The sequence below is a fragment of the Trachypithecus francoisi genome, unplaced genomic scaffold (genome assembly GCF_009764315.1).
Source record: "Trachypithecus francoisi isolate TF-2019V2 unplaced genomic scaffold, Tfra_2.0 Lachesis_group8, whole genome shotgun sequence".
NCBI lineage: Eukaryota > Metazoa > Chordata > Mammalia > Primates > Cercopithecidae > Trachypithecus > Trachypithecus francoisi.
Window position 1 is genome coordinate 73509527 of NW_022681473.1, and position 26398 is coordinate 73535924.

Sequence of the window (26398 nt, forward strand, 5' to 3'; positions counted from 1 at the left end):
TATACCGTGGAATACTATGCAGCCATAAAAAAAGGGTCCTTTGCAAGGACATGAAACTGATAACTATAATTTTAACTCCTTCCCTCTGGTCCCAAGTATGAGGATCAAAAACTCACAGGAATCATTGGTGTTCTAGGAAAGAATCCTCAATCCACCAGGCACCAAACATTCCATATGCTGAATCAAGAATATCTTCTCCATATATGTCCTACTAGATATTAAATATATATAGAATGCACTGTGAATAATTAATTTGTTTAATTTGATGTATCATTCTATCGTTCACCATTATCTTTATCAACAGAATCTAAAAGTACCACTATTCTCAGTTAAAAAGGGATTCCTTGCATTCAAAACCTGGGAACGACTATGAGTATAATCTTAGAGTTTTCCACACTGAAGAGGCAAGAGAGCAGCCATCTGAGGCCTATACCTGACATCTCCAGGTTTGCGGCAAATGATCCCCACCCTTGGCGTCTTAATTACTGTCCTTTGTTCATGGCAGAGAGATGTGATTTTTTTCTAATGGAAAAATTGATCTTAGTCCTTTTCTGCTTAAAACCACTTAACTGGTTTTACTACCTTCAGACTAAACATCAAACACCAACTGGGCATAAGGATTGTTCCATGATCCTTCTCCGATTGGGGGCCCTCCCAAACAATCCAGGCCCGACCAGATACTCATCTAAGCTCCTGCCTATTGAACCACTTTCACTTCCTAGGACAAGCTGAGAGCTCCCTCTCGCTGTCCTACCTTTCTACTTACTGTTCCTTCTCCTTTCCACTCTTCAGGGCTGACTTCTCAATATTTCACACCTCAGCTTTGACATTTCTTCTTCCAGGAGGCCTTTTCTGTTCATGTCATTAGGCTGAGTTAAGGATTCCTCACCTAGGAGCCTATAAGACCCCCATAGTATTGATTACATTGATTATATTGCATTTTGATTATGCCCAAACTAGATTCTAAGCTTTGTGAGGATGGAGATCATGTTTGATTTGTCCTCCAATGTCTAGCACCATGCCTGGCACATAACATAACAGGTGCACAATAAAGATCTGCTTAGTACATTTAAAACTCCATGAGAATCCTATCTCCAAAGGTCAGGGAAGCACAGTGTTTTTTGTTTGTTTGTTTTGTTTTGTTCTTTCTTTTTGGTTTATTTTGATTTTCTGCAGAAGAAAACCACACATCAATAAATCTATTTCATACTTGAAACCATTAAGTTACAGCTTCAAGCACAGAGGCTAGAGAATGGGAGGGAGTCAGCAGCCCTGGCAGCCAGTCCTGGGGTTCTTGGCCAGGTGTCTTACCCTCAGGCCCTGGCTTTTCCTACCTAACCAGTGGAATTAACATTAGTTGCTCGTTTTTCATTTCTACAAGAACTTCAGGGTCCCTTAGTAAGTTTTATAGAACTAGTGATAAAAATTTATAGCTCAATGGTGTTGCTTTAGATTCACTGTGTTTTAACATGGGGATTTATCTATGCTTGGGGATATACAAACTGTTGTAAGTCCTCTCCAAATGCTCTTCAAAATGTATCCCAAAAAAGTATTAGGTCACTGTCAAAGATGATACCCATTTTGCAGAAAGAAACCCAAAGATAGAGAGGTCAAGGGAAGATTTCCTTTTGATCACATAATAGAATGTTTTGGAAAAGAGATTTTTTTTTTTCTCGATTCTACTTCTTTCCTTTTGGCCCATCATACAGACTTTTCTCACATAATCTTCAACACTTTAATGTATTTGGTTTTTTATAAGTCTTTCTTTTACTAGACTTTAAGCTCCTTGTAGGCAGTGACTAGATTTTAGTTTTCTTTCTGTTTTTAGCTTAGGACCGGGAATTGTGTTGGTATGCAAAAAATGTTACTTTGCCCAGCTCTTACAAATGCTCTACAAATCATGCTCTTAGGCTTACTGTCATGAAAGCATTCCTCTCTTGTGATTTACTGAAATCTCAGCTTTAAAAGGTACTTACATCTTTTGTAGTACCTTCCACCTCCCCACTCCTGATTGTACTAATGTTATACTCAAACTTCTTCAGTAAATTAGAGCTCCTGTTTTTTCAAGAAAGTACAGTGTACCTCTCACTAACTAGGAAACAGTCCTTAATTTTTCCTTCGAAGCTACAGAGAACATGATTTGCACATACTTAGCTCCCTAAAAAATGACCACCAATACAAATTAAAAAGCAACCCTCTGCAATTTTAAATTTAAATCTTAATTCATCTAATCTAGATGACTTAAATGTTTGCTTTTCACTTTAACAGTAGGGAACCCATTTAACAATATTTTTCAAATAAATAAGGACTCCTAGATATTAATGCAGATACAAATATGTCTGGAGATTAATGAATTACTGTCACATCCTAAAAGTGGCAAATAGAGAAAAGAGGAGTAGCTCAAGGTTTTGTAGGGGCTTAGTCACGTGGTCCAGTAGTAACAGTTGGGAAATGGGTAGAGAGGCGATAACAAAAATAAAAACAAACAGTTCAATTAGTCTACATGGAGAAAAACAGCCCATAGGCTAATTGATTATAGCTGTCATGACAGTTGATTATAGTGTCTGTCTGTAAACACACAGGAGGAAAAAAGCACAGAAAAACTAATGACCTGTTTGACTGCCTTTTGTTGGTGAAATATCCTACAAATAGATGATGCAATGCTAGCCAGCCCCTCTCTGGTAAGAAACAGAGTGAACCCAATGATGTGGCGGTGTGCTAGGAGGCACGGTCTGCTGACACAGAAAGAAAGGTGGCCTTGCAGACTGTGGTTTGAAATGCCTTAGGAGCCAGGTGCTAGGTTACATTATTGTGTTTAAAGGCAGAGCCTTTGGGATTTATCTTTTCTGTGTCCAAATGATTTACAAACAATGACACTCAGGGCTACTGACCCAATAGTAAAGGAACAATCCCTGTTCAGGTCTATCTTTGGGAGTAAAGATGGCTTTACCCTCAAACCTGCTCCACACTCCCTCTGGGGCGTCCATTATGCTCAGGGGGACAAAGATGAGGGCAGCACATGCTTTTGGGAGAACAGATTGATCATAAACAGTAAATTAAAATGCAATAGTTTAAATTCTACAGGGGCACCGAGGAAGGGGAACTCTCTCTGCCGTGGGCAATTGGGAGTAGAGACGGCTTCTCAGAGCAGGTCTTAGAACTAGGCTTCTAAGGTCATTAAGAGTTTATTAAGGCTGGGTGCAGTGGCTCATGCCTGTAATCCCAACACTTTGGGAGGCCAAGACAGGCAGATCACCTGAGGTCAGGAGTTCAAGACCAGCCTGGCCAACATGGTGAAACCCTGTCTCTACTAAAAATACCAAAAATTAGCCAGGCATGATAGTCCAGCTACTCAGGAGGCTGAGGCAGGAGAATCGCTTGAACCTGGGAGGCGGAGATTGCAGTGAGCCGAGATTGTGCCACTGTACACCAGCCTGGGTGACAAAGCGAGACTCTGTCTTAAAAAAAAAAAAAAAAGTTTGTTAGATATATGTAAAGCGCTTAGCATAGGATCCAGCAAAGATTACGTTTTAAAATAAATAACTGTTTTGTTATGTATGAGAGTAATATTATTACTATGAATTGAAAAGAAGGGTGTTCCAGCAGGGAAGCAGTGTGTATGCAGGTGTTTAAAAATATCCCATGTTGGCCGGGTGCGGCGGCTCAAGCCTGTAATCCCAGCACTTTGGGAGGCCGAGACGGGCAGATCACGAGGTCAGGAGATCGAGACCATCCTGGCTAACACGGTGAAACCCCGTCTCTACTAAAAATACAAAAAGCTAGCCGGGCGAGGTGGCGGCGCCTGTAGTCCCAGCTACTCGGGAGGCTGAGGCAGGAGAATGGTGTGAACCTGGGAGGCGGAGCTTGCAGTGAGCTGAGATCTGGCCACTGCACTCCAGCCTGGGTGACAGAGCGAGACTCTGTCTCAAAAAAAAAAAAAAAAAAAAACCCATGTTAGCCAGGCATGGTGGCTCACACCTGTAATCCCAGCACTTTGGGAGGCTAAGAAGGGCGGATCACCAGAGGTCAGGAGTTCGAGACAAGCCTGGCCAACATAGCGAAACACCATCTCTACTAAAAAAAAAAAAAAAAGAAAGAAAAAAGAAAAATAGCCAGGCATGGCGGTAGGCACCTGTAATTCCAGCTACTTGGGAGGCTGAGGCAGGAGAATTGCTTGAATCTGGGAAGTGGAGGTTGCAGTGAGCTGAGATCATGCCACTGCACTCTAGCCTGGGCAATAAGAGCGAAACTCCGTCTCAAAAAAAGAAAAAAAAAAAAGGAAAGAAAAAAAAGAAATATCCCATCTTCTAGAAACAATCAGCGGCACTTCTTGGTGGCTGGAAGATTGAGGAAGTGACAATGGGCTTCTTATTTTAGCGAGGTAAGTATATTGGCAGGGTGGAAAATGGGTTTCTTATTTTAGCGAGGTAAGTATATTGGCAGGGTGGAAAATGGACTGAGAGGCTGAGAGGGAGGTGAAGTTGGGGAGCCCAATTAGGCAGCTATTATAAAAAGTTAAGTCAAGATGAGTGGGATTACTCTCTAAGAAGACAATATTGAAGAAAATGTTGCCCTGCGGTAAAAAGAATGAGGAGCAACTGGGTTCTAATATACTGTAAGGCCAGCTTGCATCTTCTAGCCCAGTCCAGTCACCAGGCAAGTGAAAGTCACATTCTTGTCCAGACAACTGCAGATGGGACTAGTTTTGATTTCAGATTCTGGCACCTGTAGGCACTAGAGCAGCAGTTCTCAACCCTGTCCATTCCTCACCTGGGAAACATTTTTTTAATGCAGGTTCCTCAACTCTACTTCAGACCTACTGAGTGAGAATCCCTGAGAGGAGCTACAGTTTAAAAACACCCTGCATATCCAGAACTGAGAGCCATGGCCCACAGAGCAGTCAGGCATAACAGTGACTCTTATTTGGTGTCTTTCTGGAAAAGTCTATAGGTGTACGCATATGGCAGTGGGGACACATTGTAATGGATACAGTGTTAGAGGACTGAGAAGCCCATGAAGCAAGCTGCTTATTCCAGGGGAGACATCACTATTAGCAGAAATGGAAGAGGGGCCCTGCCACTATGTGACTTGAGTGTTTTGATCTTGAGAGCTTTGAACATATCTTTGAGCACACTCAAAGGAGATGTCTTAGTCCATCTGTGCTGTTATAAAAATAAAAACAATTCTGAGGCTGGGTACTTTATAAAGAGATTATTTTGGCTCACAATTCTGCAGGCTGTACAAGAAACATGGCACCAGCATCTGCTTCTGGTGAAGGCCTCAGGGTGCTTCCACTCCTGGCAGAAGGGGAAGGTTAGCAGGAATATGCAGAAGTCCAACAGTGAGAAAGAAGGTAAGGTGGAAGTAGGTTCCAGGCCCTTTTTGGCAACCAGCTCTGTAGGAATTTACTCAGTGACAGCCAGGGAGGGCATTAATCTATTCATGAGGGATCTGCCTCTGGGACCCAAACACCCACATTAGGCCCTACCTCCAACAGTGGGAGCAAATTACAACAAGAAGTTTGGCAGGGGAAAGTATCAAAACTATATAGCAGGAGGTGTTCCAAAAGAATTTGGGGGACTGACTCTATAAAGAATATAATACAGGTTATTAATCATCAATGACAGTCAATAAGAAGACAGGGGGAAAACACCAGTCTTAGCCTTGGTTCCCAACAAACAGACTGGATAACTTCCATCAAGGTGAATCTGTATATTACACACTATCTCCACATCCAGAACTCTTGTATACTGTGAACCAGAAAATCTTAGCAAAAAGAATGAGTTTCAGGCGGGTGCAGTGGCTCACGCCTGTAATCCCAGCACTTTGGGAGGCTGAGGAGGGCGGATCACCTGAGGTCAGGAGCTCAAGACCAACCTGGTCAAAATGACAAAATCCTGTCTCTACTAAAAATATAAAAAATTAGCTGAGCACGGTGGCTCGTGCCTGTAGTTCCTGCTACTTGGGAGGCTGAGACACAAGAATCGCTTGAACCCAGGAGGCGGAGTTGCAGTGAGCCAAAATCACGCCACTGCACTCCAGCCTGGGTGATAGAGTGAGACTCTGTCTCAAATAAATAAATAAATAAATAAATAAATAAATAAAGCTCACCTAAGTTATGTAAGTTATGCCTGAGAAGCTAAAATCATTTCTGTTTCTCAAAGTTTTCCACTACAAAAGGTACTCCGAGTGTATTGTGTTCTTTACCTTTTTCAAGATTCCCAAAAGCCCAGGGAAATAATAATTACAACCTACAGATGGAGAAATGAGGTTCTAAAAGCTTCATAGGCTCAGTAAAGACTATATAAAGTCACTTGGGAACGCTCACAGAGCTAAGAAATGATGGATCCCTCCCTGAACCCATATCTGACAAAGCTAATGCTGGTAACCACCACACTGTAAATACTTCCATGTCTCCAGAAATCACAGTCCATCTTGAAAATAAACACATTGAAATGAAAGAGTAAGTAAAGTTTAGGATTATCTTTGACTCCTTCTTCAGCCTTCCCTAACTTTATTATTATTATTCTTTTAATTACCAGATTTTAGAACAGTGAGAGTAGGTCCAGGGAAGACTGTTCTCTAACTCAAGAACCCTCTCTCCTGCTACTCACCAGGTCTGAAAAGCCCTTGTGAAGGCGGCATTTGAGAGAACTCTGCCACGTGCTGATTCCTTTCACCGCGGGGGAAAAACCAACCTACCCTGGGAGCCTGAGAGCTCTTTGAGTATCTGTGAGTGAATCAACTAATCTGATTAATTGTTTTCAGAGGTGGGGAGCTGGGTACTGAGGAAGGGAAAATTTTGATGAGAAAGAATCTGGGCCTTTAGCACATGAAGTATCAGGCTCAGAATTTAATGACTTGTTCAAAGTGAGATTTTAATAGACATGTTTTAACCAGCTATTTTGGACATCTTATACAGGCCAGAAGAGAAGGGGGATAGCAGCTGGCTAAGTTGTAAGGACACGTATAAGGACACTATAAGACTGCAAACCAGATCAGTGTGAATGTACAAGTTAATTAATTCATTTAACAGACCCTTACTATTGAGTAACTACAGACATTTTTCATTTGCATGGTTCCAACATGCATGAATTTTCATTATCATGATTTAATGGAGTAGTTCCAATCCCCCAACAACACAATTCAAACTTTAGCTACCATAATATATTAACTATGAGTGATTGCATAAGGCACAAACTTGTTACTAGCTCTTCAATGCACAAATTTCTACACAATAACACATGCGCATCATCATCAGTGACTCATGTCAATTCTCTCAAGGTCTGTCAGTGACTGGTCACTGAGCACCTGCTATTCACTTCACAACACACACAGTAAAGCATACTTGTTTTGCCTCCTTTTCTCCAGTGATAAATCCATATGACATTTTATAAAAATGGATAATTCAAAGAGGGACTTTGTCAGCAATGAGGAAAGCACAGTAACAAAACAAAAAGTTATAATGCTGTAAGTGAAATTTAGATGTGACAAGGAATTATAGAAGATATAGCTGACCATGGGAATGTCGACCTCAACACTCATTGAGAAATTCCACAAATGAAGCCAGAGGAACTTAGTGAAGGTAAACTTATGAACATAAATAAAGAAGAAGATATAAAGGATGAAAATGTCCCAGAGAATATGATACTGGCAAAAAACTTCACATGAAAGAACTCTTGTAGGTATTTCAAAACACAAAATGCAAAGGATAAAAGGTTGCAAAATGATTAGAAAAAAGTGTGCCAATTTGCCAAGGCATACAAAAAATACTTGCTCTGTATCACAAGTTATACGACTGACAAGAAGAAAAAGGCAAGTACTATTCAAACGACTCTTTTTTTTTTTTACAAAGGAATAATTAAAATTTCACTGTTTCTAATATTTTGAAGAATAGCATACTAAGAAAATGTTATTTTACTATTTTTTATTTCCCTATATATCTAACAAAAAGATAATTTTTAACATTTTGACAAAAAACTGGAAAGTTTATGGGTCAATTATAGTTTTTCTCATAGATCATTATGGTTTCATCCTTATGGTCTCCCACTACCATGCAAAGTAAGAATTTTCCTGTTTTAAGTGCCAAGCATAAGACATGGTCCCTACCCTCATGGTGGTCTTACAGCAACAATTAATTCTAAAAATCTGTGATTGTTCTATGTTTAACGAGGGTGCCAGCCTATCTCAAGGCACTCACAAAGGCTGTAGAGGAGTTGTGGGAAGTAAATTTGGTAGGGGATATGGAGAAAGTAGCAAAGGAAGTACTGATGGGGGTGAGTTCCAAGTCTGAGGAAAATGCAAATCTCTCCAGTCCAGCAAGTTTACCTCCTCACCTCCAGAGGCAGGGTGGGGAGTGACTCTGGGCTGGCTTTTAAACTGGCTGCCAACTGCTCAGCTGTAATGCCAGATACATATTAATTGCCAACAGAATGCAGAGACACAGGTTCAAGTTCCTTCTCAAAAGTAATACAGAAACTTGAAATGCTAACAAGTGCCACCCTCAGCCAACTTAGGTGAATAAACTTCCTTAAAATCAGTACAAAATGTTTGAATTCTAGTCTCTTAGTCCCTAAAGTCACAGAAATGCAAAGAAGCATCAGGGGCTGGGACAATATATGTGCTAAAGGAAATACAGTTATAGCAGCATATGAAATGACACATCTGGCTTTATGAGCAGGTAATGATTTTTAAGTCCAGAATATATATTATATTGCAGTATTTTTCCATCATAAAACATTTAAAAAATTTTTATTTATGGCCCCTACCAAGGAAGATGTGTGGCTGTGTTATATGCATGCGGATGCAATTAGGAACAAAGCTATTAAGAGGCAGAAGGTTCCTTAGGATTCATCTTGTCCAATTTCTCATTTAAAAAACAACAAAATGGCCAGCGGTGGTGACTCACACCTGCAATTCCAGCACTTTGGGAGGCCGAGGAGGGCAGATCATTTGAGGTTAGAAGTTCGAGACCAGCCTGGCCAACAATGGTGAAACTCCATCTCTACTAAAATACAAATATTAGGTGGGCATGGGGGCGGGCACCTGTAATCCCAGGTACTCAGGAGGCTGAGGCAGAAGAATTGCTTGAACCCAGGAAGTGGAGGTTGCAGTGAGCTGACATCGTACCACTGCACTCCAGCCTGGGCAACAGAGCGAAACTCTCTCTCAAAATAAATAAATAAATAAATAATTAAATTAAATTAAAAACAACAAATGAGGTGAATTTAGTCCAGGGAGTCCAACTGCCTAGCTCCACAGTCAGATTTCTGCATCATAATAACAACAGCCGACACTGAGTATTAGTTTGTGCTGGGTGCAATGCTGAGGGTTTTACACAAGCAGCATTATCTTGAGGGGCCAGACATGGTGGCTCACACCTGTAATCTCAGCACTTTGGGAAGCCAAGGCAGGCAGATCACCTGAGGTCAGGAGTTTGAGACCAGCCTGGCCAGCATGGTGAAACCTCGTCTCTACCAAAAAATACAAAAATTAGCCAGGCATGGTGGCATGTGCCTGTAGTCCCAGTTACTCAGGAGGCTGAGGTGAAAGAATCACTTGAACCTGGGAGGCGGAGATTGCAGTGAGCCAAGATCGCGCCACTACACTCCAGCCTGGGTGGAAGAGTGAGATCCCATCTCAAAAAAATAAATACATAAATAAAAATAAGAAGCATGATCCTCAGAAATTATAAAATAGTTACTACTACCATTATCATTTTACAGGCTTATGTTATTCAGCTAACCACGAGAGAGCTGGGATTTGAATTCAGGCAGAATAATCTGAGTTGACATTCTTAACTATGAAACTATGATTGTTAAAAATTACCCTTTCCAGTTACTTAACTATGTGGCCCAAAATAAGGTAACCATGCCCCCTGGAGGATGTTAGAATCTAGCTTTCCATATACTACTACTAATGTTTAAACAACCACCAGAATGTAATCCCCATTTCACAGATAAGAAAACTGAATGTGTAAAACAAAATGGTTTCCCAAGGTTGTACAGTTTATGATTGGTGAAAGCAGAATTCAACATTCAAGTCTGTCTGGTTTTTTCACACACATAAGCCTGCCTCCCTGGATTAGAACTAGGCTCTCCTGAAGCAGGCTTTCTGGTTTCTATTTGAACAGGACTTCCATACATTAAATATCTAATCTGAAATCAATGTGGATCCAGGTATTGCTGGAACCAATTTAAATCTAAGGCAAATATTTCACATTCCTTAATCAATCTCTCTCTCTGCGTGTGTGTGTGTGTGTGTGTGTGTGTGTGTGTGTGTGAGAGAGAGAGAGAGAGAGAGAGAGAGAGAATATCAAGAGTCTAGCAGTTCACATGAGATAGTCTTACTGAAGAGGCTGGTGGTAAATCAAACTCAGAGTGTGATTTTGAGGTTGCATTTAGGTGAAGGAAGAGAAAAATTCACTGATTGTTTTTCTCCCAGAACATAGATAGCAACAGACATGAAAACAGAGCCACTGTAGAAAATGCCTGCAAGCAGAGGCTACTAACAAATGGCAGGGAAAGGCTGTTCTAGGAACGAAAGGGAGGAGAATCTGCTGCCCTCTTTTCGTTTTACTGGCCACACCTCCCCAACATGGTCTGCCAAGAGAAACGGGTCTGAGAAAAGCAGCATGATTCTCACCACAGCTCTTTAGCAAGTTTCCAGGGGTTTTCAGCATAGCAGGCAGCTGCTTCCCAAATTCAGCTCTGTTCCCTCCTCCTGGTTGAGCTGCCTCGTGTATAAACTCCGCCCGGCCAGCACACACCTCCTGACGCTCTTGAGTGGTGGCCAAAGCCTGTTAGGAGTGAAGCAGGTAGGGCCACCTTCCCAGGCTAGTAGCAGAGCTAGTTTGAGATGCTTTGCAACACAAAAAAGCCCAATTTAAAAGATGGGATTATTTTCTCCCTTTTAAACGCTGTAACCAATCACTTTCCAGATGTTGGCTATCTCGCTCACCTCTTTTTCTTTCTCTTCTCAGTTAAAAAGGCTTAGTCCTGGAAAAGTAGAGGAGGTGAAAACCTGCCTGGGGAGGCTGCTGAAGGACGCCAGGAAGAATTCTTATCTCCAAATTCGATCCTATCTCCCAGCTAGCTGCTGGTGTTTTAAATTCCAACTCTGAAGTGTTAGTCTGGTATCTCCTTTTAAAATGTAGAAGAGAGTAAACAAAGTTTTTCACAGCGTAGTGTTAATTCTTCAGCTGCAGGATGGAATCTGCTGGCTCCCCTTAGGCAGGAAATGCCTGCTTAAATCGTCCCTTAGGTGGGAAGAAGATTCAAAAAGGGAAGGTTTATGGAGGCGGACTTTCACTAATTTCACCTTTTTGCATGGCAAAACCAAGTCAAGAAATAAGGTCCTCTCAATCTGAGAAGTTAATCTTTGTCTTCATTTAATTTGAACCAGGAAAACTTCTAATGCCAACACCAAGACTTTGTTAGTTAAAGCTTTTCTTAATATTTTAGGATGAATAGCTAAAACTTGGAAATCAGGATAATGTAGATTCCTTCCTAAAACCATTTTCCAGGTACGCTTAAGGACTTTTATTTCGATTTGTACTATATATGCATTTCAAGCCAAGGCACAGATATTGATATTTATGTTTTAATGGTTGGCCATTTGATTAAGTGGAGCTCAGACATTTTCACTTTCCCTCTCAATACTGATTATCATTGCAGTTCAGTTTAACAAGGCACTATTTCCCAGGGCTATCTACGGCTACCCAAATCAGCTGTGGTGGTCACCATGGTAACCACCCACTCATTTTTTTTCCCCCTGTTATTTCATTTTATAACACTTAAAGAGCAATGCACAGGCTAAAAAACCCTGTGGGAGAAAAAAAAAAAAAACTCAAATAGGAGTCAATCAAGCTCACCTGAGATGCAGAGTCATCTAAGTGTAATTTTTTTTTTTAAGTCAGTTGTGAATATATTCAACAGAAACAAATGATCACTAGGAAAACAACACTGAAGGGTTGGATCTGCTCATTGCCTGGAGACTGAAAACATTTTAAAAGTGTTTTTAAGGATAAAATGGGGTTAACACTAACATTTCTAACTAATCTTGACAAAGGGCTTCCCTCGATGGGATTGAAAGCTGTGGAAGTCTCCGGAGTTTTAGGTTAAATCATAAAACTAAACAAGGTCTGTTTAAACCACACCTACAGGCTTGGGATTGTATTTTTCTATATGAATTTCCTTCCCTCCCCACACAAAAATATTAGGAGAAAAGTTTTTTAAAAAGAACTTTCTTTCAAAGCAGTATTTTGCTCATTTATTTTATGATTGGTTATTGAGTCTGCCAATCATAGGTCTAAGTTACAAGGGGATATGGGAAATCAGATGAGTCACTGAGCCAGGCAGGAAGGTAGGTATTCCATCAAATCTCCCAAAAAGATAAGGGCTGCACAACTGTAGACCTGTAGACCATCTCTCTGTTAAACATACGTATTTGACCATTGTCAAACAGGTCAGCCACAAGTGGAAGCTAATCTTGACAGCAAGTCAGTTATTGCAGACCCTGTGAGACATCAGATCTGCCTGAAAACAAACAAACAAACAAACAAAAACAGTTCATTGAGGAGTATCATGAAGAGTCTCCGTTTCTCTGCAGGCATCCTGATAGCATGCCCCTTTTGGCTCCTAGAAAGACAGTAATGACCCATTCAGCTGGACACTCTCTTCCTGCCCATAAATGTCTATGGCATCTAAGACAGGTGTCTTACCTCTTTCCAGCCGCCATCATGGATAAAAAATAATTGAAAATGATTCTCCCACCATTGCAAAATGATTCTACTACTTCTAGTAGAGAACTTCTGGTTTTCAGGGATCAGGACTCTCCAGTTCCTCTGCTCACTGAGGTTGAGATTCTGTGTTGTTTTAACAGTATAAGAGCAGCTCCTATCATTTTTCAAACTGAACAAGCTTATTTTCATAGCCTCTACATAGTCTACATAGATAATTTTATTCAACACGATCAACAATCCACTCATTCCCTGGTTGAGATTGTCTAGGGACCGATTTTGAGGGTGATGCCTATAAGTAAGTCATAAGGGACCTCCTAAACAGACAGGAGACTTGAAGGACCCAGGGTTCCAGGATCTGTCCTATGTGGAGGCCACAGTGATTGTTGTTCACAGTCATTATCAGCTGGTCCCTCTCCACCTTCCACTCCCCATCACCCAAGGCTAATGTGGTGCACAGGGGAGAGGTTTATAGGGAAAACTCAGTGGAATCAGTCAGGTGCAACAGGATGCCCTTGGACTGTGAGTAATACAAACATTGACATCTGGAAAGCCTAGAAGAGTCACTATCACTTGGCTCCCCTTTGCCTTCTGCTGGCCACCTCTTCCTTCCCAAAAGTTCCCAGGATTTCTTTGTGACTTTTCCAAAGCTCCCTGCTTCCCATTCTATTCAAAAGTCTTTCCAATCCTAATATATTCCATGTAAAATATAAAATGGGTGGAGTGGATGGAGTGCAAAGCTATCAGATTTGTTATTTGATTTAAAGTTTAAGACTAGGGAACATGGAGACTTGGTTCTAGTCCAACCTCAGACAAATCCACTTTGGTGATTTTAGTCAAATCATTTCCACTTGGCTTTTTCATCTGTCAAACTATATGTTTAGTGAGATCAAACAAAAAGAAGTTCTCTGTAAAGTTAAAAGTTTAGTTCAAATTTCAGAGACCACAGAACTATTACACAGCTGAAGTCATACTATAGATTGGAAAGTTCAGTCAAATTCATGGATTTTACAGGGCATCAAGTCTTTGGTTAGTGGTATCACAATTCTAGTGATATGAACTAGAATCTTCAGCCTCAAAACTCCACATCTAATTAGGCACCAAATCCCATTAATTTTACCTCCAAAATGTCTCTCTACTCTGTATGTCCCTCTGTTGCCACTGCCACTGTCATGAATGCTGCTCTCTCCAAACTTGTTCCTTCCCTCTTATGTCACATTCCCATAGTGCATTAGCCACACCAGCAGTCAGAGGACTCTTTCTAAAATGCTCACCTGATCTTGTCTCTTCTCTGTTCAAATCCATTGCTGACTCCCCATCAACTAGAGCGCAAAGCCCGTGTTTTTAGTAAAGCACATAACACCTTCACAATTTTGCTTCCCTATCAGCCTCTCTTCTCACCATCTTCTTCCTAGAAAACTTGGTGACTTTGTATAGACAGCTCTTTCTTCTTTGTTGTACACTCACTCTATTCATTCTTCTAAAACACACTCAAACACTGCTGCCTCTGGGAATCCTTCCAAACCTCACAGACTGAGATAATGACCAACCCACTATTCCCAAAGCATCTCCTATATGCCTCTTATTCCAGCATTTCTCACACCACCTGCAATGTTTTGGATCCTTGCTTGGCTGAAGGTTTCACTGGTATGACCTAGCATAGCATTTCTGATGGCCTGGTTTGAATAACTCAGAAAGGACTTTGCACAAATCCCTGGACACATCTAAGCAGTTCTGGGGCAAGGAGTCATTTTCCCCCTGCTTTCAGGAATGCCGTGCTGGCAACACTCTTGTCTTAGACCTGAATCACAGGGCCTTCCTCCTTGAAATAGGTTCAGTTCCTGGGAATCCATTTGGTCCCTGCGCTTTAACTTACAACTGAACAGAGATTTAACAGCACTTAGCCAGTGTTTGCAAAACAGTGGGACACAGTTGTCTTGCTGAGGAATAAATTAAGGTTGGTAGAATATTGTTGCCCTGTTTGTTATTATTATTATTATTGTTTCCTTCTATAATGCAGGCATGATTATATGCATTGTTACTTCCACTAGGTAACTTCCAAGATATGCTACTGTGAAGATATCTTAACAAATTACTTTAGACAATGCTAGGTAAGAAAAAGTTGCACCCAGGAAAGACGTGTGTAAGTCTGTAAAGTGTATATTTCTTATTTATGAACTGCTTAATACGCAAAGTTAGAAGGCTTAAATACTGATGTTTGGACATTCGTTGCCACTAAGGAAAATATTATAAGTTATTCTGTGAATGACTCTAAATACAACATTGAATGGTGGGGTGGATATCTTTCATTCAAATCTAAAGCTAAGGAAGGGAAGTGGACCTTATTAGGCAGAAGTTTCCTGTGGTACTTGTGACAGTTACTGAATGAAAAACAAAGGTAGAGTTTTTCAAAAGCATATTTCAAGCCATACAATCTCTGGGTGGGACAGCCCAAGTCTTCCTGAAAACGAAGTACTCCAAACTTCCTCAGGTTAATCAAGCCTACTAATGCAGGAATTACTCTTCCTCAGCTGGGCACTTAAACCCTGAGCCTGGAGATGGTACACATGTGGAGGACCTGCCAAAATGGACTATAAATCACATCACTTTGCCTTAAGTTCTTCAAACCAGCTGGACCAGTCTTCACCATTCTCTGTGAGATGAAAAATACAGAATCATAGTTTGCATAGGGCTGCAGATAAAATTCTGCAGCAGTCAATTTGGTGAATTGATGAAGGCGGCAGTCAATTCAGTGGAGATTCTAGACATTAGATTCCAGTCTGGGCAAAGTTGAATTGGCAGTCTTTGTGTATCTTAATAATTGAATGTTTTACAGTGAATCTGAGTTGCCCATTTCTATACAGATTCATTTATTGCTAAACGAACATATTACCATTAAAATATATCTTCATTTAAGAAGAGCGAGCATGATACTTTATACACAATAATGTCAGATCAGAAACCAAGTAACTTATATCAGAAAAGTTAACCGCTTTATAGAACCAAAAATAAAACAAAACAAAACAAACTTATTTTTTAAATTGTAGAAACAATTTGAGTTCACTAAGGAAAAACACAAGAGGTTTTTAAAGAAAAGATATTAGAACAAAATAGATATTACTACTCAGGGTTAATCATTGTGAGTATGTTGGTCATTTCCTTCTAGGTGTTTTTTTATTTTTTATTTTTTTACAATGTTGAGGTCACACTACATCAAAAAAATGTGCACTTTACTGTTTCATTTACTGTAATTGCACGCATTTTCCTGTTAATACCTCTTTGTCAGAAGCATTTTAATGACTCCTTAAAATTTCACTGAGTACATACATTATAAATTACTTAACCATTTCCTATTGGTGAAAATTTATACAATATTTCAAATTTTAAGAACAGATACTTAAGCTATGATGTATATGATTGTGGGAGACCAGAATATGCCTCCCCCAAATATAAAGAATTACTGAACTAAAGATAATCAAGAGGAAGCAGATGTGGGAAAACTCTCTGCCCTCCATTTTCCTAAAAGCAGCACATAGATTTACAATGAAAAAGGTATCCTCCCCACATCCCTGCTTTTCTACCAGGGAGAACAAAGGTTAACCACTGAACGCAACTTTGGACCCTCATCAGCCTGGTGATGGTACCAGGAGAATCTACATTAACAAGCTTTACTAACTACCCTTTATCTGCCATTTATTTGCCTTCCTACAAATTGCTCACTGTGCCTGAAGAGACTTAAAGTCCTTTTCCTTCATCTTGTCATTTCTTGAAAAATTTGCTGTTTCTTGTTGAAGATGTTACATAAGCTGAAATTCAAAGCCACTTCTCTGAGAATTACTCATTCCCTGGTTGTCTCCCATGTGCATATGAAACTAGGGGTCTGTTCCAACTAAGAACCTATAGGAGTCATTCTTCCTTTGTCAGCATGATTATTTTCAATGAGGGGGCCTTATTAGGTCCCTAAATTTTAGATGATGAAACAGAAATTAGCAAGGGTCAGAAACATCTAAATAAAGCTCATTTTATATCTAGGCTAGTGGTTATAAGTGTATTCTTTGAGTTAGTATACGCATCGGCCTTAAGTCCTGGTTCTGCCACTTCCAAGTGCTCCTCTTCGTTATGTAATTTCCCTACCTCAGTTTTCTTTCTTTTTTCTTTTTTAAGTTCAGAGATACAAGTGCAGAATGTGAAGGTGTGTTACATAGGTGTACCTGTGCCATGTTGTTTTGCTGTACCTAGCAACCCATTATCTAGGTTTTAAGCCCCTCGTGCATTAGCTATTTGTCCTAATGCTCTCCCTCCCCTCTGCCCCCAAACCCTGACTGGCCCTGGTGTGTGTTGTTCCCCTTCCTGTGTCCCTGTGTTCTCATTGTTCAGGTCCCACTTATGAGTGAGAACATGTGGTGTTTAATTTTCTGTTCCTGTGTTAGTTTGCTGAGGATGGTGGCTTCCAGCTTCATCCATGTCCCTGCAAAGGACATGATTTCATTCATTTTTTATGGGTGCATAATATTCCGTGGTGTGTATGTACTATATTTTCTTTATCCAGTCTATCATCGATAGGCATTTGGGTTGGTCCCATGTCTTTGCTATTGGAAATAGTGATGCAGTAAACACATGTGTGCATATGTCTTTACAGTAGAATAATTTATATTCCTTCGGGTATATACTCAGTAATGGGATTGCTGGGTCAAATGATATTTCTGGTTCTAGATCCTTGAGAAATCACCACACTGTCTTCCACAATGGTTGAACTAATTGACATTCCCACCAACAGTGTAAAAGCATTCCTATTTCTCCACAGCCTTGCCAGCATCTATTGTTTCTTGGCTTTTTGATAATTGCCATTCCGGCTGCCTGCCTCAGTTTTCTTATCTGTTAAATGAGAAGAAATGCTATACCACCAGAAAGGGTTATCATTAAATTAGTGCCTTTAAAGCACTTAGTACAGCATTTGCCACACAATAGTCATTTAAATAAATGTTAGCAACTTAGGAACAACTGTCAATGGTATTAGTGCTTTGTTATTATTTGGTATTATTCATAATTATTATTACTAATAATTTGATTTTGCTGAGCCATGGCTATGCTGTCAGAAGAGACTGACTGAAATGTACTTACTGATTAATTTTGATCTAATTAGTACGTTAAAAACATGTTCATTTAAGAAGAAAGCCATTTTGTGTTTTTGGATGTGATTCCAGAAAGCATGTATAGGAAGCTGTTTTAGGGAAAAAACTCAGTTGTGGGTTGGAGAAATAATTAAATTAATTATTTAATTAAAACATACAATCTCACAGTCGGTAGGGTGCTAAAGGGTAATTTTGGGTAACATTCTCCCCTTACTCCAACCAGATGCCAGGCGACCTTCAACTAGTTGTAAATGTCTCTCATGTTGGGGAGCTTAATACCTACCAAGGTAGCTATTATGCTTAGAAATTTAGTTTTATATGGAACCAAAATATGTCTTTGTATAACTTCAACATATTGATAATAAATTTACAGATAACCCTAAATAAGCTTTAACAGTGAATTTTCCATGCAGTGAAGTGATAGTGATCACAACCTCTAATGGATTTATTTTGGAATTTAAAAGAAATTGGTGAGAGCCCAAAGGGAATAAAACCAAGAATTCATTATGCAGGCTTTGTGGGTATTTGAGAAGATTTATGTATTCATTATCACGTGTGCTTTCCTGCAAATTAAATAATCTAAAATAAAAGGCAAGCTTAATGATTTTTCTCAAGAAAAAATGTCTAAAGCTAGAATTCTAAAATGGCTCCTTTGAAGTTCAGATGGAAGCTCTTTCATAGTTTCATGCTCCAGTTGGGGAGAGGAAGAGGGGAAGGAAGCACTGAGAAACATTTTCGCTGAGGTAGAAAGCTCGTAGCTCACCTTCGGAGGACATCTACTTCTCCATAACTGAACCACTTTCTGCACAGTAGTGAACACTCAGAAGTATTTAGAAATTGACTCAATGGCTGGGTGTGATGGCTTACGCCTGTAATCCCAGCACTTTTGGAGGCTGAGGAGGCAGATCACTTGAGGTCAGGAGTTTGAGACAAGCCTGGCCAACATGGTGAAACCCCATCTCTACTAAAAATACAAAAATTACGGGGCATGGTGGTGGGTGCTTGTAATCTCAGCTACTCGGGAGGCTGAGGCAGGAGAATTGCTTGAACCTGGGAGGCAGAGGTTGCAGTGAGCTGAGATCATGCCACTGCACTCCAGCCTGGGCAATGGAGGGAGACTCCATCTCAAAAAAAAAAAAGAAAAAAGAAAGAAAAAAGAAATTGACTCAAATGGCAACTCGGGTAAACAAGGAGCTCTGTGAGTCACTAATAAAACCACTCACTAGAACTTAACAAAATCTCTCAATATTGTATCTCATATCAGGCATGTTTACCTATCACATCACTGAAAAAGCACGGTTTATTTGCATAAAGATTAACTAATGTATTTGGTATTTAGTTTTCAGTTTCTAGCACAGAAGCTGGCAAGTAGCTGGTGTTTAATAATGCTCAGGTGGCTGCATGAGTGAAAATCCATCTCTGGGAGCCATAGGAAGAAATGCTTAATCCCTCGAATGTCTTATTACTTCAGTAGCTGCTCAAATATTGGAGGACTGAGACTTACTCTTCTGGCTTCTTCCTCCTCTCTACAATCATCACTTCTCTCTAACTAGCCCAGGCTAACTATGCCCAGTTCTAGCCAACGACTTCAAATCCCTTCATCTAAGAAATTTTCAAATGTGCCTTTGTTCATTTGTTTCTCTGTTGTTGTTGCTTTAAATGGATTTAGGAGGATACATGTGCAGTTTGTTATATGGATATATTGTGAAGTGGAGAAGTCTGGGCTTTTAGTGTAACCATCACCCAATAGTGAATATTGTACCCATTAAGTAATTTCTCATCCCTCATCTCTCTCCCACCCTCCCAAGTCTCCAGTGTCTACTATTCCACTCTCTATGTCCACATGCACACATTATTTAGCTCCTGCTTATCAGTGAGAACATGTGGTAGCTGACTTTCTAAGTTATTTCACTTAACACAATGGCTTCCAGTTCCAACCATATTGTTGCAAAAGACATGATTTCATTTTTTTATGGCTAAATAATATTCTATATTTATATTTATCTATAGACAGAGATATATCTACATCTCTCTATATATATCACATTTTCTTTACCCAATCATTTGTTGCCCACACTATTCATAGAGGTCAAAGCGAACATATCTGGTATATCTGAGTAACATTCTTCAAAAGTATAAGTGAATTGTGAAATCAAATCAATTTATGATCACTAATTTCCCTCCCTCCCTCCCTCCCTCCCTCCCTTCCTTCCTTCCTTCCTTCCGTCCTTCCTTCCCTTTCTTGCTTTCTTTCAGATGGAGCCTTGCTCTGTCACCCAGGCTGGAGTACAGTGGCACTATCTTGGCTCCCTGCAACCTCTGCCTCACAGGTTCAAGCGATTCTTGTTCCTCAGCCTCCCTAGTAGCTGAGACTACAGGCACAGGCTACAATGCCATGCTATTTTTTGTATTTTGGTAGAGATAGGGTTTCACCATGTTGGCTAGGCTTGTCTTGAACTCATGACCCCATGTGATCTTCCCGCCTTGGCCTCCCAAAGTGCCGGGATTACAAGCATAAGCCACTGTACCCAGCCCGTAGTTTTCTTTAAAAAATAAAACAGAGGCCGGGCGCGGTGGCTCATGCCTGTAATCCCAGCATGTTGGGAGGCCAAGGTGGGTGGATCACGAGGTCAGGAGATCGAGACCATCCTGGCTAACATGGTGAAACCCCATCTCTACTAAAAATACAAAAAATTAGCTGGGCGTGGTGGTGGGTGCCTGTAGTCCCAGCTACTTGGGAGGCTGAGGCAGGAGAATGACGTGAACCTGGGAGGTGGAGTTTGCAGTGAGCCGAGACACTGCACTCTAGCCTGGGCAACAGAGGGAGACTCTGTCTCAAAAAAAAAAAAAAAAAAAAAAACCCAGAAACTTCAGAGGATAATGCACACAGTAAGAGTATTATTTCATAAAACATTTATGCCAATTGTTTAATTATGTGTGCCTACATATCATTATATATATACATTAATATTTTATACTTATTTGTCATATACCACACACATACAAGGCACCCCACACAGAGTATGCAGAACTTGTTATAGGTATTAGCCTCTACTCACCTGTTTGTCTTGTCACCTTTGTGTAGGGCTCAAACTGCATTGACATAAATGGTGGCTTTGTGTATGTGTGTTCTGTGTTTTAAATATAATTTTTTTAACGTTTTATATCAATATTGGCTGATTAGAGAGGGTGAGGATGGAAGGTGAGGGCATCAAAATCATGCCACATAAGTTTTTCTTTGGCTTTTTAAGGTAAATCACTTGTAATTTCATAGGTATGTATTTTAAAATGTAACCAGCACTGAGTGAATTGTTAAGGATTATTGATTTGGTATTTAAATTAGTGTTTTACTAGAATTGATTAAGGATTTGATTTGGTATTATACCAGGAAGGCTAAGTCACACAGCTTCTACTGCACAGGCAGAGAGGTAGAATTCTCCCAGTTTGGGGTCAAGGTGCTTTTAAAAAAGCCACTGTATCCTCAGTGTTTTCTTTAATTTGTCATAGGTGTTAAATCCTACTATTCCTACTTTTAATTATAAATTTAATTTAGGTTTACCATTATCCCTTCTATTTGTTGTGAATAACTTTGTTAACTCTTAACGACACATAATTTGTACTCTGACTATATTTTTGGCCTAATATTTTGTAATAATCAGGCTTTAAGACATATGGACACTGAAAGATAAATTGCATCTACTAAAGCATATGCAAATATAATTCTTCCCACACCTACATTTTGCTTTTATAGTCACATTCTTTCTAACCAGTGGTTTTGCTTGCCACTGGAAACTGAGAGTGATTGGAATGAATGAGACATAAGATGGTTTACCCTTTCTAAGTGAACTGCCGTCTGAAAAGTTTGAGATCTGTTTATTTAACAGATGAAAAGACAGGTCCAGGGAAATGAACTGACTAATCAAAATTAGCAATGGCACTTGGAAAATTCCAGTCTCCAGATTCACTCTCCACCACCAAATCATACTAACTCCAGCAACATCCAGAAAACAGGGCCTGACCCAGAGCAGAGGCCTCATAAATGTGTGCTTAGTTGCTTTAGTTGCAATTAGATTGCACAATATAAAACTACAGATCTGTTAGGTCAAAAACCATCAAATATTGACATTTTTCATATAGTTCAACCTAAATCATTTTATTTTAATAACTCCTGCCTATGCCACTCTGAGGTTTTGCTTTTCACATGAGGAGCATGATAGTATATTTGTTAAGACTTGAACCAAACCGCCCAGGTTCAAGACCCAAGTCTTAAACTGATGGGTCATGTGTCCCTGGGCAGATTAGATTACTTAGCTTCTCTGTCTCTCAGTGCCCTCATAGGAGAAAAGGTATTACACAAGTGTTTGCTTTTAATATTATTATTACTAGAACTCAACATATATACTAATTAGCCAGATGTCCTGACCAAGTTAGTGCAACTTTATGCACCTGTTCTGAAAGGCATTTTTTAGGTACAAAAAAAGAGAGAAAGATACAGAGATTTTGCAATGTCTTTTCTTGGCAAGATTGGCTATTTATTTGACAGACATTTGGCTTTATTGTTTACAATGGTTATCTCAAAGGTACTATTTTTCTCTGCTGACAGCACTGGTTAATAAATAAAACAGAGGCCAAAACATCCTAGCAACAGAAATCAACTGTGTTTATGATTTGTTGCTCTGTTTTAATTTCATCTATTTTTGAAAATGTAGTTGCTCTCTAAAGTGTCTGTTTCTTCTCTAGAGTATTGCCCTAAAGAATAAGAAGAAGAAGAAGAACAAAGCATCCAGACTTGAAGAACAGCTTTGATTAGCTTATAATGCATAGTGAAGACAACAATTTAAGGGTGAATCAGAGTGCAGCAAAGTGATTCCAATGAAACCTGATGCTGGCTAATTACTTATCTATAGATGGTAATGTTCAATTTACTGAGCATCTGTGCATGACAGAATTTGGGACACTGTGGGTGGTACAATTCCAAGATATCTACACAATGTGAAAAGCAAAATATTTCATCTATAAGCATCATTTTATTAGGTGAAATAAACTATGTATACAAAATCTCATTTTGTAATTAAGCCATAGGCCACACTGCAGAGCCCAAAAAACCACATCTGTTTGGATAAAAGCAAACAAATCATACCATGGAAGCTGTGCCTCTTTGGAATGGGACTTAGAACAAAAGGGTTTAGAAGACAGATGCTACACTGATGTTGGAAAAGATTATTTACCTCTCAGATTTTAGGTCTGGAACTGGAATAAAGTTCCAGTTTTACAACTCTTTTATCAGACGAATTATTTTTAGAATTACTTTTTCACTACATTCTCACAATGTCCTACTGAAAACAAGCATTCTCAAAAAGAAAGAGTGAGTGGAGGAGAAAAGCAATTAATCAAACAAAAAAAGATAAGAAAGTATGTTGAAAAATAAACTTTCATATTGATTGGTTCTATTTTTTTAAATTATGCTTTAATTAATGGCATAAATTTTCATGCTTTCTTGGAGCTATACTTTTTCTCCCTTTCTCCTGAATCTAAAAGACATGTTTCTACTTAAAACACATCTCAAATATATTCAGTGGCAAGGCATATCAAAGTCCATAGTATTGTAAACACAGATTGGAAAAGGATAGCAAATAGAACTATATGCTTGGTCCATAGCTAACTCTAGATAATTGTTAAATGAATGATTAAGAAACAATAAATAGGCTGGGTGTGGTGGCTCATGCCTGCAATCCCAGCACTTTGGGAGGCCAAGGAGGGCAGATAACAAGGTCAGGAAATCAAGACCATCCTGGCTGACACAGTGAAACCCCATCTCTACTAAAAATAAAAAAATTAGTCAGGCGTGGTGGCAGCCACCTGTAGTCCCAGCTACTTGGGGGGCTGAGGAAGGACAATGGCATGAACCCAGGAGGTGGAGCTTGCAGTGAGCCGAGATTGCACCACTGCACTCCAGCCTGGGCAACAGAGCAAGACTCTGTTTCAAAAAAAAAGAAAAGAAAAGAAAAGAAAAGAAACAATAAACACATTAATAGTTAAACTTGTGATTAAGAATAAAAGATTCTTCCACTCAGCATCAGCACTGCTTTGATCTTGGCATTTCAAACCATATTTTGATCCATTCATTTAACATTCAATAATTTTATTGACTACTTTTTTCATATAAGGTATTGTTCTAGGTGATACAATAATTAATAAAGACACACAATGAATGGAATTTATACTCTAGTGGCAAATGCCCTCATGGAATTTATAGTCTAGTGGCAAGAGTCAACACTCATGGTTTCTAGTCACATGACATTTATGCAATCTCAATTTAGAAGATGACTAGTTGTCTTTAATATAGTATTTTTTTCTCTTGGTCCCTTGTTGTGGGAAGTCAGGGGCCCCAAATGGAAGGACTGGCTGGAACCACAGCAGAAGAACATAAATTGTGAAGATTTCATGGACATTCATCAGTTCCCAAAATTAATACTTTTATAATTTCTTATGCCTGTCTTTACTGCAATCTCTGAACATAAATTGTGAAGATTTCATGGACATTTATCACTTCCCTAATAACACTCTTATAATTTCTTCTGCCTGTCTTTAATCTCTTAATCCTGTTATCTTCGTAAGCTAAGAATGTACATCACCTCAGGACCACTACTGTACAAATTGATTGTAAAACATGTGTGTTTGAACAATATGAAATCAGTGCACCTTGAAAAAGAACAGAATAACAGCGATTTTCAGGGAACAAGATAAATAAGGTGTGACTGCCTGTGGGGTCAGGCAGAATAGAGCCATATTTTCTTCTTGCAGAGAGCCTATAAACGGACATGCAAGTAAGAGAGATATCGCTGAATTTTTTTCCCAGCAAGGAATACCCTGGGGAAGGAATGCATTCCTCGGGGGCAGGTCTATAAATGGCCGCTCTGGGAGTGTCTGTCTTATGTGGTTGAGATAAGGACTGAGATACGCCCTGGTCTTCTGCAGTACTCTCAGGCTTACTAGGATTGGGAAATTCTAGCCTGGTAAATTTTTGTCAGACTGGTTCTCTGCTCTTAAACTGTGTTTTCTGTTAAGATGTTTATCAAGACAGTACGTACACAGCAGGACATAGACCCTCATCAGTAATTCTAATTTTGCCTTTGCCTTGTGATCTTTATTGCCCTTTGAAGCATGTGATCTTTGTGACCTATTCCCTGTTTGTACACTCCCTCTCCTTTTAAAGTCCTTAATAAAAACCTGCTGGTTTTGTGGCTCAGACGGGCATCACGGTCCTACTGATATGTGATGTCACCCCAGAGGCACAGCTGTAAAATTCCTCTATTCATACTATTTCTCTTTATTTCTCAGTCCGACTGACACTTACGGAAAATAGAAAGAACCTATGTTGAAATATTGAGGGATGGTTCCCCCAATAGTCCCTAGAATCAGAGTTTTCTGCTTGGCCATGGCACCATATCTGTCAGAGCATCAATTTTCTCATCTGTAAGGGTAGGACTGTCATGTCTGCTCTAGGTACATTGCAGAGTTGTAAAGAATGAGTAAACCAGTATATGAAAAGACTTTGGAAACAGTAAGTATACATATATTACAAGTTGGCAGTAAATCACTGTGGTAAAGACCAAAGGCTCTGGATGCAGCCAGCCTGGATTTGAATCCCACTTTTTCCAGTTGCCAGTGTGACTGTCTTGGGCATGACACTTAAGCTATCTATCCAGCAGTTTCATGCAAAAAAGGGAATAATAATGGTACTGACCTATACTAATTGGCTTGGGCTGCCATAAAAAAATACCATAGACTGGGTGGCTTAAACAACAGTAATTGATTTTCCTCACAGTTTTGGAAGCTGGAAGTCCAAGATCAGGGTAACAATATGGTTGGGTTCTGGTGAGGGCTCTCTTCCTGGCTTACACGTGGCTGCCTTCTCACTGTGTCTTCACATGGCAGAAAGAGAAAGAGAACATGCTTTCTGGTGTTTTTTCTTATAAGGGCACTAATTCCATCCTGTGGGCCCTACCATTATGACCTCATCTAAACATAATCTCCTAAAGGCTCCAAATACCATCACACTGATGGTTAGGGCTTCAACATATGAATTTACAGAGGACACAATTCAGTCCATAGCATGACCTCATAAGGTTGTTATGAGGATTATGTACATTAATCTGTATAAAACATTTTAAACAGTGACTGGTACTTGGTGAATTCTCCATAACTATTTGCTATGATTATTTCTGTAGTCAAGTGAATAAAGAAGAAAACCATTTAATTTACAAAGAAGATTGTCTACTAATGTTGTGTAAAGAAAATTTCTAGAAACTAAATTCAGCATTCTTTAAGCTCTGGGTCTTTTATATAAGGGCATTCTCAAATATGTCAATAGAACTGATTAAGCAATGGGTCAAGGAAACTTGGAGAGGTCTTGCTCTTTTGTCTCCTGACTTCTCACAATACTCCTTTGAGGATTCATGCTGACTCATCCCTGGAAGCTTCTGCTCTCTCTCAAACATACTGAACCTCACGCATATTTGTTCCA

At 39.6% G+C, this 26398-nt stretch overlaps 1 protein-coding gene across 10 annotated transcripts in view; it reads right to left on the reverse strand.

Moving 5' to 3' along the window:
* Positions 1 to 26398, reverse strand: part of DLG2 (discs large MAGUK scaffold protein 2) — a 1315102-nt gene that overhangs the window by 268724 nt on the left and 1019980 nt on the right. For 2 of the 10 annotated variants that reach the window (XM_033207412.1, XM_033207411.1), the window contains exon 1: positions 10645 to 10748. The exons of the other annotated variants lie outside the window; for them this stretch is intronic. In XM_033207412.1, the coding sequence (XP_033063303.1) occupies positions 10645 to 10681 (37 nt within the window). In that variant the 5' untranslated portion in view covers positions 10682 to 10748. Of the gene's footprint in view, positions 1 to 10644; positions 10749 to 26398 lie in introns of those variants that run through there. 10 annotated transcript variants of the gene reach the window in all.